We start from the raw sequence: 14,016 nt of genomic DNA, 5'->3' as shown, positions 1-14,016 counted from the left end.
TCGCAACAATTGCATAAAAAATTCTGCTCCTTTACCACTTCAATGCATGTACAACCGCGAGGATCGGGTGGCACATTTGCAGAGCCGTTAAAGCACAAATTCCTAATCAAAATAAAATGAATCCCTTGATGTACAGTTACTGTGTTTGTTTCATGTAAAAAGGACGCCTCTTTAAATTTCTCATTTGTTGTTCCCTATCCAGCTCCCTCAGGCAAGAGATTACAAGTGAAGAGAAGGAGACCCTTTTTAATAGCTGCACCCTGACACTTACTGGTGAGCACTTATGAATACTGTGTCAAATCAATTGCTTTATCAGTCACTAGTTAGTTCATTTGACATCATGCTGGGTAGAATTCATTTTCTGATTTTCAATTCTTAACTGCCTTTTTTGCTTATAACTCGATAAAATGAAAGTTTTTAAAACTATGAGAATGTTCAACAGGAATTCAGTTATTTATTTTTATATCAATAGAAATATAAAATGCATTTATATGGGGAGTCCCATATCTGAATATCCTTAAACTACATTATATACACACACAGGCATCACAGAATACTTTAATACAGGAAATAGCAAATTATCAAGGATGTCTGGTGCCTCAGTTACTATAGCCATGCCACTACCAGCCACAAGAGGGAGCCAGTCACCACTAGATCATTCCCAGTCCAGTCAGTGTGGAGTCCCTCTTGAATATCAGATTAAGATTAAACATGCGGTAGCAATTATCCAATCAGGGATAATTCTGCCCCCCCCCCCCCCCACTAAAACTTGAAACAAATTATTAATCATTATGATTTATCAGTGCTTGTAATTCTTGTCAAACTGGTTGTGTTCTTGCAGGGCTGGTCACATGACTCTACTCTGCACAGAACACGCTCTTCTCTGAGATAAACGCAGTTTCTTCAGGGAACGATTTTTGGTACAAAAGGAAGTTATGTCGGAGATAAACGCAACAATTTTTAAAAATGACAACCAAAGCTTGCAGTAAGAATGCTGGTATGGTTGAATGCTCGGGAGTTATATCATTATTTTAATATTCAAACGTACAAAAAGAAACTTAACAATATATCCCAAAAAATTGAAACGTGTTCAAAACAAAGGCAAGCAAAGCATTAGTAAACTTTCATACCTATCAATATTCACTTTAAGGATCCCTGAGTGGCTCACCTGGTAAAGGCTGGACCGCGTGCTGTGCAGGGTGAGTCATACGGTGTGTGTTTCACTTCCATTACTATTATATGATCCCTTATAAGTTTACCATGGTATTATTGCACTTTTCCCATGGTTATACAAGCATTTACCAGAGCTTACCCTTGCTTGCCATGTTTAATATGCTTTATCATATCTCTCTGTGCTTTACAATGCTTGCCTATGCTTTCCCATGCTTTCACTGTGCTTCATTACACTTTGCTGTGCTTTTACTATGGGAAGCGTTTCTAAGGGATGTTTGTAATTGTTCTGTTGCTCCAATACTGAGTTATTATCATTGTTCTCTAGATCTGTTTTTATAAATGATTGCAAACGTCAGGGGAAATACAAAAACAATAATCACAATGGCATTTGAATCACAAACTCTTTATAAAAGCTCCGGTTTGATTTTTCTAATGTGTATTTTTTATATATTTCATAAAAACACTTAGATACCATAGTTTAATAAAGTGAAATGTAAGTAACTTGTGGGATTCATTTTGTAGCTTATTTGCTTTCTAAATAGAGAGAAAAAGTGAAACAGAGCCACACTGGTTTTATATATTTATCAATGCCGTGGTTTCACAAATCCTTCTATGTTGCTGCTGTGTGCACGATGCATCAAACCAGGCTTTGAGAGAATTTGCCGGGCTTGTCAAGTATGCAAGACGTGCACAATCCTCCCCGGACAAGTCCCCACCTCTCTTCCAGTCATCAGGCTCATTACCGTGCCAATATCTGAAAGAGATGAGGAGCAATGCCAGTCAGTATCACAGCACTAAACTGGACATGCTCACTGTTTCACTGCAACACTTAATCAGCACTTAGTGAAAGAGATGAGGAGCAATGCCGGTCAGTATCACACAATGTCAGTAGAAAATGACTAGGTTGTTTGCTGCTGTATCCTTTTAATCCTCAGCAGTGATTTCAGAATGAGATTGAAGCTCTTACTTTGCCTTGTCATTGAGAGGAGTGCCGTCCACCCAGAGCCAGGTTCCTTCAGTAGCAGCATCCGTCAGGCCGATCCAGTAAGAATTCTTTTCAGCATTCCCCAATAGGGGTTTGCTTTTAGCCTTCTCTAATAAGAATTTCTGAGCAGAAAACAACAGTTTACTGTTAGTTACAATGGCGGTGTAACATCTTGAGGCAAAGAGGGGTGTCTTTTTAAAGAAAGAGAGACCCTTACTGTACTTAAAGGAAAGGAAATTAAGAAATACATGACAAGCAATTTTTCGTGACAGTTTGTTTTCTGCAAAATTATTTTTAAACTTGAATTAATGCAATTCTGTACCTGCTCCGCCTTGCTCTCTATAATCACCAGGTCTGCTCCCATTGACACACAGCTAGCCCGGCTGGAGTTCCAGTTCATTGTATCAGGTGAGAAGTAGTAGCACTTTCCATTGGACTCCACCCAGTTCTCTGGACAGGTTTTACAAACCCGCTCTGCACAATGAGAGAAAGAAGCAGTGCATGTTAAACAGAAACGCCTGGAGATCTGAAGAAGGGGGCTGAACCTACAACACAGGGTTAGATTCTCAGCATTAGCATGATTTTATCACAAGGATACTACATCTCCACTCCAACTAGTATTGGGACAGATGAGTAAATGGGGGGGGGTGGTGCATTATTTGTCCCTGTGAGAGGGTGTGGGAATTCACTGACATGGGAGACAGAAGGTTTTAATTGAAACACCTCTCTGGTGACCAGTTTTATTATTCTTTTCTTTCCTTTATTAACCACCAGGTGGCACTGGTTCTTCTATCCCCAATACCAACGATGGTAAAGCGGTTGCACTTGTATCAGGCAGCATGCGCAGGTGCTGAGAAATAAAAATGAAAACAAAAGGTGAAAGAAAAAGGGAAAATAAAACACAGTAATAAAAACTACAAACAAAAGACACTCATGCAGCGTCCCCCACCACCGCTAAACCGGTCAGCTCGGGTCTCCAACCTACGCTCTGCTATTCCCTCACTATACACTGGATTTGCCAAGGTTACCCCAGCTAACTACACATGTCCCCTCGGGTACGTAACAATTATTTTAATTTTATTTAATAGCGTCTGTCTTCCTCAGCCGTGCTGGCATCCCGTTCTCTCACTGCAGCTGCTGGCGTTCTTGCCTTGGTTTATTTACCTCGCTTCCGAACCCAGTATCACTGGGTTTACCCTGCAATCGCCAGCCTGAATGAGTAACAGAGCGTAGTTCTTATAGGTGGAGCGACTCTCCAAGGCCTGCCTCTCGACCACTCAGAGAGAGAGAAAGACAACACACCCTCACCCAACCCCTCTGTGTCACTGCCATGATTGACAGGCAGATCCCACTGGGCTCCCAAGCTCCTCCTGCAGGATCATGCATGCGTCAGACAGCCAGCACAGAGAGAGAGACAGATACAGTAGATAGGTGAACACTGTCTCAGGATTGTGATAATCGAGTGGGATGAGGCAGGGCTGTTCACTGTCCGGGATACTGTATGCCCTTTCTATTGAACCCCTGCTTTGTCGGCTCCGCATCAAGCTGGCTGGTCTGAAAATCCCCAAGTGCTCCTCCAGTCCGGCTGTCTGCTAATGCCAACAATATAAATGTTTTTATCACTTCTCCGTCTGATGTGATGTGTGGAATAGAACCAGTCCCCCTCGCTTCCACAGCCATTGCGAAGGGAGAGGACAGGAATTAAAGTGCTGGGAGTGTATCTGGGGGGACAACAGTACAGAAGGCATAACTGGGACAGCTTGGTGAATAATGTGAAGGCTAAGCTGCAGCGCTGGAGATGGCTGCTTCCTCAGCTCTCCTATAGAGGGATGGTCCTGGTAATATATAATTTGGTGGCTTCCATGTTGTGGCATAGACTGGTGTGCCTAGACCCTCCCCCAGAGCTATTAACTGAGATTCACAGAGAGCTCATACACTTCTTCTGGAATGGACATCACTGGCTCCGGCCTGCTGTTCTATACCTACCCCCGGGAGAGGGGGGCCAGGGGGTGATCGATGTTCACAGTTGCGTAGCTGCTTTCCGGCTGCAGGCGGCTCAACGGCTGCTGTTTTCTCAGCAGTTGAGCTGGAGTCACACTGCTTTCTGTTTCCTTCGCAGTGTGAGGGGGCTGGGATGGGACTGGCATCTGTTCCTGGTGAATGTGTCCAGGATAGACACCTCTGGGCTCCCACAGTTTTATAGGAATCTACTCAACTCCTGGCAAGTGGTTAAAGTGAAAAGACAAGAGGAATTTTTAACCACAAGCTCACTGCTGGAAGAGCCGCTGGTCTTCAATCCTTTTTTTCCTGTGGAAAGTCTCCACTGCGGGGCACTGTGCTCTGTGTTCATGGCTGGAGGAGTCACCAAACTAAAACATCTGCTGCTGGTGAGTGCCGGGCAGTGGAGAGAAGTGGAGAGCCTGGCCAGGCAGCTGGGTGTCCATTCCCTCCGAGTACTGGAGAGAGTTTTAAATGAACTCAGAGAATCTTTCTCTCCTAGAGAGAGAGAGATGCTGGGGCAGGCTGTGGCTGAAGGTGGTGCTGTCGAAGAGAAGCCAGCTTGCCCTGGTTTTGTGAATCTCCTGCTGTACCTGAGGAGTTTGAGGGGAGATGGTGCAGGACTGACACTCTGTTGAGAAAAAACAACTGTACCAGCTTTGTGTGAAGGTGTGCCATGTGGGTGCCCCGCGGACTCTGCCTGACGTTAAGTGGTTGGACCATATGAAATGTGCTAATGATACTGTTCCGATATGGAGGACTTTGTACAAACCGCCCCTGTCCAAGTGTTCAGGGGATCTGCAGTGGCGCATCCTGCACTGCATCATCGCCACAGGGCGTTATGTTCAGCATGTCGACCCCACAGTTGTGGAGAGGAGGAGACTGTATTCCACTTATTTGCTGACTGTAGACTGCTTGATTTTTTGTTTGCTTTTATTGCACGATTACTGGACTCTTTTAATGTGACTTTTACAAAGAAACTAATTTAAATAAATTATTTTTAATCACCCTTATAGTAGGAAAGAAAGATTTAAATGCTTTTTAATTAATTTTATATTTGTACAAAGTAAGCTGCAGAACTGTGGTTCAACTGATGCTAATATGATTCCTGTTAAAGGCCAGGATTAAGATTGATTTTACATACTGTTCTTTGATCCGTGATCTTCTGATGTTTGAACAGCGCTGGTGTGTGAGTGAGGGACTGTGTGCATTGGGGGAAGAAGGGGAGTTGCAGTTGTTTCTGTGATTCAAATTATATTTTTTATTTAAAAAAAAAAAGAAGTTTCACTGTATACCTATATACAGGAATATATATTAAATATGTAATGCAAATTTAACTTGTTGGATAAAGGTTTTTTAAAAAGTCAAAGTCTGCCACAGGGGGAAGAAAATATTTAAAGCCTATAATTCGTAATGAATAAAACTGAAAAGCCAGAATGTTGCTGATGATGGGATTGTATAGAATTCACAACTCACCCTTTGAAGAGCCTTCTTTGAGAGGACAGTATTTATCCAGGATTGATGATTTCACAGAAAGCTCAGTATTGTTCTTTTTCAATGCTGAATTTTTTTTTTGGAGTCTGCTATAGTTACTCTGCAGCTCAGAATGAGTTTCACTGAGCCTGCTATAGTTACTCTGCAGCTCAGAATGAGTTTCATTGAGCCTGCTACAGTTACTCTGCAGCTCAGAATGATTCCTGTTGAGGTTGCTGTAGTCACTGCTCAAGTCCTGGAGCTGATTCAGTAATGATGAATAATTTGAGGACAGGCTGGTGTATTTCTCAGGGTCTTCTTTAGTTCTGAAATCTGAGAAAAACAAACAAACAAATAGACAAACGTGAATTGTAGTTTTGTTCAGTCGAATGCACTCAACCAGCTTGTTCTGCACATGTTTAAAGCTGATTAATCAGGTCAGTAAATCTGACTCATGCTTCACATACTGGTCATGGGAAACTGGTATCTGAATGCTCTTTGCACAAGTCCATTTATGTGAATACAAGTTTGATATTCATGACACTTTCCTTGAAGAAACTAAAATCAGTTTAGAAGAGTTTCATGGACTTTGAAATGTATTTAATCAACCAAACTTTTAATCAGTTGTTTGAAATGGTCCCATTGTGAGGTGATGATTAAATTAGAGAATACCACGCAAGCGATTTGAAACCCTGCTAACAAACAGCAGTGTGTGAATACTCACGATAGACAGCGAGGGAGGTGATGGCAGCCAGTAAGAGACAGCACAGGATGAGGAGGACCAGTGCAGGCTGTCTGTATGAAGAGGCTTTGCCAGCAGCACTCACAGGCGGGGTGGGGTCTGAGGAGAGCGAATACAGCTCAGGATACAGTACACAGTATACTAAAGAAACTTTCTGGAGTTTGTGACACTCAGTCACAAGATACACTGCTGTAAAGAAATGACTTCATGAAATCCTTGCCAGTCTCACCGCAGAAATCCATGTTTGTTTCTGTAGGAAAATTATATTTGTTCAGAGAGTGAGGTGCCCATACAGTTGTCACTAAAGAAGTGAGATTATATGGGCAGCATTGCTATTTTAATAACATTGTCCCAAAGAAAAATAATAAATACCTTTAAAATACCACGGTTTTAGACCGAGCCACCGGTTTCACACACAATACATGGCTTCATAAACACAGGGGCGGGTGTACCCCATCACACCCACACACTGTGCTGTTAGAGGCTGGGAGCTGCTGCTGGGAGTTCAGAGCTTCTGCAAAAGCAATGTCAAACTTGAGGAGCTCTTTAAAACAGTCCAGCACTGCGAGCCCTGTTTACAAAGCTGCAGCTCAGGAGCTAGTTAACAGGTGTTTCAACAGGGTGTGTGGATAAATACAGCAAGGCAGTTCTGATGTTGTTTTAAAAGGAAACTTGATTCACAGTATGTGTTCACTAGATTGCACTCTCGACAATACAGACACTCTGCTGATCCAGTCTGTGTGGGTAAAGGGAACCTGGCAGCTAGAACTGAAGAGCTGGCCCTGAATTCAGGTCAAAGCACCTTAACACCCAGACTAAAGGGAATAAACCATGGCTGAGTATTGACAATAAGAAGCACTCTGAATGATTCCAGACATCATGAAAAGGTAAGGGAGAATGTAATGTAACATGATGACACTGACAGCAGTGCTATTCATGGGCTCACCAGCTGTGCGGCTGGGGTCTGTCTGCTGCTGCTGCTGGGAGCTTGGAGCTTCTGCAGACTTCACTGTAACATAGGTGACATCGTCTTCCCTTCCTGAGAGTGAAGACAAACAAAACACAGGAGAAGTGAACATCTGATCTGACTATTTTACTAGCAGAGCATCAGATAGTAGGCTCTTATTAACAATGCTTTAAAATCAAGTTCAACTTAAAGCAGCGCTAAACAAGGCTTTATCAAATCCATTCCCTTTCCTCTTACTGGATTTAAATTATTACTGCCCAGCCTTTAAAGGAGAGCTAACTAAGGAGTGAAAATCCATTGCCTTACCGCTTATTAGCCCGAGCAACATTATCACTGCTCCCCATTAAAGGAGTGCTAACCAGGGCTTTACAATCCATTCTCTTAGAGAAAGTGAAAATAAAGAAGTATGTAAAACTAGCTGATCTACAGAAAAATGAGAAGAAAGTTACATGGGGGGGGAGGGGGGGGGGGAGTGTGACAGAGACAAAATGATTCTTGGTGATTGTGACAGACTAGCTGCAGGGATGACTTCAGGCCAGAGAGAAATACACAGACACAAGCAGTAGTGATGAAACTGAAAACGCAAATGGCAACGCTCAGTGTTTTATTTAACACACAGAAAATAAAAAGGTTGAACAAAACAGAAGACAGGACATGGCAATTGCGGCCAAAATAAACAGACAAACAAAACGGACTATCACTAAACAATAACAAACAAGTGAGTAAAATAAACAAACAAGTATCGCGCTGGTCCTACCAGCACGCAGTAGCAATTGTTTTCTTGTATTTCCGTTCTCTCTCACCCGTTCTCCACTCACCGAACACACAACCCAGAGTGAATGAAATGTGCATATATTTATACTGTTGTGCCGGGCTTCAATTACTAATTAATTATTCACTTGAATCCCAGCACGTGAATTAATTATGTGCAACCTCGTGCTCACATATTAATTACTTTTAATGCATGTGAAGTGATGTGCTGCACACACCCATTTATATCCCGTGCAGCCATCTCTATACACCAACATTAACACACCACACGCAACATATAACACAGAAATGCACACAGGGGCGGGACACATTGCCACAGTGATACATCTCCCTCCCGACCTGTGAGAACACAGTGTAAAGGGAACAGATTGCCCTGGACTGCATGGTCTGACAATTCATTCCTAGGGTTAGGTGGAAGTCAGCCATCTGCGGTAACCCAGAGTCATCGCCCCGGAGGGAAAGCGATGTGGCAACCGCGGATTGGAGGAGAAACGGCTGCACTCGCTAACCAAGGGTGTGTGACTGAAGGTACAAATAGGGGATGTGGCATGGTGATCTATTCCTTTGTTTATTGTTAAGAGAAACGCTGAAGGATGAAAGTAAAATAACCGTGAGTGTTTGTTAGTTTTGTTCTGTCTTATCTAAGCAATTCAAAATTTGTTTTTATTAGAAGGCTGAACACGATCCGGAGCTGTCGCCAAAGGCCAGCACTTACCCGACATCACTGCACTTTGTTTCACAAAGACCTGTAATTACACCACAAGCACTTTAGCACGCACTATGTGTACATGTGTTTGTGTTTTGTGTGTTTTGTGTTTAGTGTGGGTTTTTAAGAACGGGACTGTTTATTATTTCGGGACCAACCCGTGGATTACAATAAAGCAATCCACACCGCTGTATTGCTTATCATCGTTATTATTTACTGTGTGTTTTGTGTCATCAGACAATTGGATTTAAAATAAAAATAACATTGCACCTGGATTACTGTTGTCTGTCTGTTCATTAATCACTGCTGCATTCCTGCACCTGCACACAGTTAACCACTTTGCCACAGGGGGAAGAAAATATTTAAAGTCTATAATATGTAATGAATAAAACTGAAGAGCCAGAATAGTAGTGTGATTTGTATGCTGTGTATGACAACTCTACACAGTCCAGTGCACTTCCTGCAGAGCTCTCGCTCTCTCGCTCTCTCGCTCTCTCTCTCTCTCTCTCTCTCTCTCTCTCTCTCTCTGTGCAGCACTGTGGACTCAGGCTGTTGCATCCTTTACTGTGCAGGGTGTGGTTTTCTTCACACTGCTCTGTGCATCTCGACACTGTAACACCTTGTTACAGTAAACTGTCACACTACTCTCTGAGTGCAGACCACACTGTACCAGCTTGAGGGAGTGTGAGAGAGTACAGTGGCGTAGTGTACAGTATCTCACAGCACAGAAGTGGCATGTTAAACAAATACATTAATAATAACGTTAATTTTCCTGTAATAGAATGAAAGTGCCACTCCCAAGTGTAGGTTGAGTTATTTATCAGTGGAAGAGCAGATCTTTTGACAGTGTGTACTCTTGACACAACACCACAGAGAGAGGATACATGTCTAATGAGTGGATTGTAATAAGAGGGCTATTTGTGATTTAATCTCATAGAGCCTCATTGTCCCGTTCCCCTGGATGTCAATCATTCACTACTCAGCTTTCAGAAGGCGGACAGTGTGCAAAGACATTGCTACTGACCAATCAGCCATTGCTGTGGACCTACGTAATAGAATACACTCGTTACTTCTAAACCAAGCAATGATACTTGCAATCTTAGCAGCTTCTGAGGAAGATCATTTCAGCTGAACACTGTTTTGATAATGGGTTTGAAGGAAACTGTCAACGACGCGTAGAAGTTTCAATATCTCAATTAAAATCTGCAGCAGGATAGTTGACTTTTTCTCAAAGTAGTTATGTTGCTATACACTATTTTATGTATCCCGTGCCAAAAATAAACCACTCATCTCTGCTCTTAACTAATAGCCTGTATTGGTAAATATATTTGTATTTTAAGCAATACAACCGATCATTCTCTAACTGTGTTTACCACCAGCTGAAGAAAGTACTTTATTTATTTTACACGATACAGTGTTTATAACAAACTGCTGCACACGATGTTTTGAGCAAATTATAGATCTTAATACTAGAATAATTCATACTGTGGTAAATATTGTGCAACTTTAGAGTTCTTTTAAAGTTTTTTAAAAACTTTAATTGCTCTGCCTTTTTTTTTCAGCTTTTTGGTGTGGTAAAATATGAAATGTGAAAGTTCAAATCATTGTGTGAAAGGAAGTGTTTGACAGCGCCTGGATACACAATCATTACACAACAGAAGCACATCGGCTCGCTGTGCAGTACGGGAGTTTCTCTTTTTAATGTGGTGGTGGGAACGCAAAGGGTCTTGTGCAGGGCTAGTTGTTTTAATATATATATATATATATATATATATATATATATATATATATATATATATATATATATATATATATATAAGGCCCCCCTTTGAGGCGTTGGTCCCCGGGGAAATTACCCCGTCCGTGTTTTGTTTAAACTTGACGATTCAACAGTTACCTGACAGATAAATCTGAAAAACATTATCGTTCAGCAATTAAATCTTAGGTTTTCACAAAATACACTATGCACATCGGGAGCTAAGCGAACGACACGAATACAGCACGAGTACAAAAAAAAAATGTAGCTGTCATGAAAAGAAAAGACTTTCTCCTTTTGTGGAGACAGAATAAAATAAATAAAAAACACAGAAGAGCATGGGAACACCACACACTGAAAAAAAGAATCAGTTTAGGGAATAGGCTACCATCGGCTTGTAAAATAACTAATGTGATTACTATTATTATTGGTCAACATTATAAAAAATAAAGATGCATCATTTTACAGAAATAAGAAACAGTGTGTGGCGCTCCCCGTCACTTTGACTAAAATTAAGGTGAGAGAAGTGCAATAATCTTTCTAATTGTTCTGCTATTTCTTGACACGTACGTCATTTTTATTGTCTTTATAACCACAGACACTGGCATCATAAAGAACATTATATTTTTCTACTTGAATAATTAAATTCTCATTGATGCAGATTTTTTTTTTATTTATTTCTGTGGTAACCTCTGCGTGCGCGAGACACTGACAGTCTGACAGCCGCTACCTTTGACCTTATTTCTGATTGGTCCGTTGCGACGCGAACAGCGCGTAGCAAAATACAAGTAAAACAAATGTATTTCTATATTTGCTCGCTTCGTTCACTCCACTCGCTTCGCTTGTGTTGTGCATTACTCCATTTAAATCAATAGTTTTAATTATTTTTGATTCACAAGCCCGCGTCCGGTGTGCATAGCTCTTAACATGCAAGCCCATGCCCATTGACGTGTTTGATTTGGCATTGTATGTTGCAGAGCTGCGCTTACACCCCGAATTTTAAGAATGTGTTTGTTAATATTTATGTATTTAGCTAAATCTGTACTTTTTTTTTGTTAAATCTCGGAAAAAATACGCGATTTACATTAATACAGCACTTTTTTTTACACTTATCGACACTGTTCACTGCAGTTTCACTGACACACTTGCCACTTCAAACAAAATTTCTCCGGTTCTACAAGTCCTACCTAGAGTAATCGTCAACGGCTCATTTGAAAGGTAAGAACTTGGCCCAATTAGCAGTCATTTATGCATTCATTTAAAATGTTCTATCTTTTTTTTTTTTTTTTTTTTTAACAGAACTGCCTCTTTAGTCGCTCCCCCCTTAGTGACACTGTTTCTTTCTGAGAGGATGCCATCTCAGAGCAGCAGTTCACACACAAGGACACCCACACAGACACCCACACACAAATGCACAAGCACAAAGACACACACACACATACACATGCACGCACACACACACACATGCATAGTACAGCTCAATTTCAAACACGTCAGAATTACAGACAGTTCTTGGTATTTTAAAAGTAGTTCAAAAAGTAAGCTATTGCAGGATGAGGACTGATTTATGTTTGTTTGCTGTAGTCAGCCCTATCCATCATTAAAACCCCCTAAATAAATATTATTGATGTGCATATTTATTAAAATCAATTAAACTGAGACCATGTCTCCCAGTGCAGTTCAATACATAAACCAGAAACAGAAAACTTGTATCTTCATTCCAGCAAACTGTTTAACTTTGTTGAGCAGAAAAAACTTTAAAGAAATTGAGAAAACAATCTAGTCAAAATGTATGTCACTGAATTTATGAAGTTTCCTTATTTCTAAATGTAGCATTATTGAGTGTTTAATAGTTATGGATGAGCAGAAATCTCCTTCCCACCTCCCCAACATTAGAAACCCGAGTCTGGTTACAGCAAAGCAGCTCTTTACCACTGCAAACTGGCAAAGAGAGTTACACAGCGGAGTCTGAGACCCAGTCAAGTGTGTCAGCAAAGTACAGAAAAATGTATGCAACAATTTTAAAGGGAGCCCGTTCTTCATGTAATAAAGCACCAAGTTTACAGAGACAATGCTCACCTGCACACAGTTTAGCAGCTGCTTGGTCGCCTGGTTTCCGAGTGAACTTGACACTGGAGTAGAGAACTTCACCAGACATCTTATTAGATTGTTGTAAGATTGTAGCAGAATGGAGGGAGACCAGCATGAAGTGAACACAGGAAGAACTTACAAGATCTGGAGTGGCTATTTAAAACTCAGTGGCTATGTAGTCTTCCTGTATACTGAACAACTCAAAATCAACAACACATCTTTTTTACAGTAGTTCATTCTGTAAAGAGGAAGCTACAAAAAACAGCACTTGTTTTTCTCAAGAAGGATGATTTTTTTTTTCAGGGTATAGTATTCAATTTTATGAGCTGTACCCCTCTGTGATTTAGTATCTTTTGAAGCATCCCTGTAAGGGAAGCCCGTATTATAGTATGAGTTAGTGAACCCGCTGTCACTGCACCTACTACAGCTAATATCTCATAAACCATTGCAGCTGCAACTTCATATTTCCAGTGTTGTGGAAACTCTGCAGCAAAATCTAAACACACCTTTCACATTGACCTGTGACCTAATGGCTGCCACATTGGGCACGCTGTGTACGTTTGCTGTAATTGATGATCATTTTGGACAACCCCTTTACTGAATACAAGTGAAATGCAACAATGGGCTGATTACGCAGAGGAGAAGAATGCTTCTACTTTTCTCTCCTCCGACTCGCTGGAGGCCATGATGTTCATCTTCCTTCAGTGTACTGACTGACGCAACGTACTGACAACAATCGTGCACCCCCACCCCCCACCCCACGCTTCACGGTTTGGTTCTCACTCGACTCGACAAACAGCCAGTGGAAAAATCACCCGCACTGTGAGGGCTGGGGCCGGGATGTGCCAGTGGAACAGGGTGCCAGTGTCTTTATAGTAGTAGGAGCAGCACTGTCTAGTGCACAGCTACTGTATGATTGACAGCAATAAAAAAGGAAATTTGATTCACAGTATGTGTTCACTAGATTGCACTCTCTACAATACAGACACTCTGCTGATCCAGTCTGTGTGGGTAAAGGGAACCTGGCAGCTAGAACTGAAGAGCTGTCCCTGAATTCAGGTCAAAGCACCTTAACACCCAGACTAAAGGGAATAAACCATGGCTGAGTATTGACAATAAGAAGCACTCTGAATGATTCCAGTTGTAAGATTATGGTGCCAGAAGTGGCGTGCCTTTTAATGATGCCAGAATAGGTGCCGAAGGTGTAGGAGAAGGAGGAAAGCACAACAACGAAAGTGTGTCTGAATCACAACACTTTATTATGAGCCTCTATAGAAATGCATTCAATTATATAAGCAGCAAGTATAACACTGAACATGGATATTACCCAGATTCTAGAGGGAGCACAGGCAAC

The 14,016-nt window shown here is 41.5% G+C and overlaps 1 protein-coding gene across 1 annotated transcript; it reads right to left on the bottom strand.

Moving 5' to 3' along the window:
- Positions 1-814: 814 nt before the first annotated feature.
- Positions 815-12,818, bottom strand: LOC117425210 (CD209 antigen-like protein B). The gene is made up of 7 exons (XM_058993988.1): positions 12,651-12,818; positions 7,318-7,410; positions 6,354-6,470; positions 5,633-5,962; positions 2,481-2,632; positions 2,141-2,280; positions 815-1,927 (listed from the first exon to the last, which is right to left on the bottom strand). Exons 1-7 carry the CDS (start codon positions 12,775-12,777, stop codon positions 1,747-1,749), a joined length of 1,140 nt encoding a protein of 379 aa, XP_058849971.1. The 5' UTR covers positions 12,778-12,818; the 3' UTR covers positions 815-1,746.
- Between the last annotated feature and the right edge of the window lie 1,198 nt (positions 12,819-14,016).

Source organism: Acipenser ruthenus, chromosome 20 (genome assembly GCF_902713425.1).
Source record: "Acipenser ruthenus chromosome 20, fAciRut3.2 maternal haplotype, whole genome shotgun sequence".
NCBI lineage: Eukaryota > Metazoa > Chordata > Actinopteri > Acipenseriformes > Acipenseridae > Acipenser > Acipenser ruthenus.
Note: the sequence above shows the minus strand (reverse complement) of the source record. Positions and strands in the feature narration are given on the sequence as shown.

Bases quoted from the DNA above. Each gene is read 5' to 3' on its own strand.
- LOC117425210 (XM_058993988.1), bottom strand. From the start codon at position 12,777: ATGCTGGTCTCCCTCCATTCTGCTACAATCTTACAACAATCTAATAAG. The intron at 5,963-6,353 runs GTGAGTATTCAC...TGTTTTTCTCAG, and splicing joins CACCTCCCTCGCTGTCTATC to ATTTCAGAACTAAAGAAGAC. The intron at 2,281-2,480 runs GTACAGAATTGC...TTTTCTGCTCAG, and splicing joins TAGAGAGCAAGGCGGAGCAG to AAATTCTTATTAGAGAAGGC.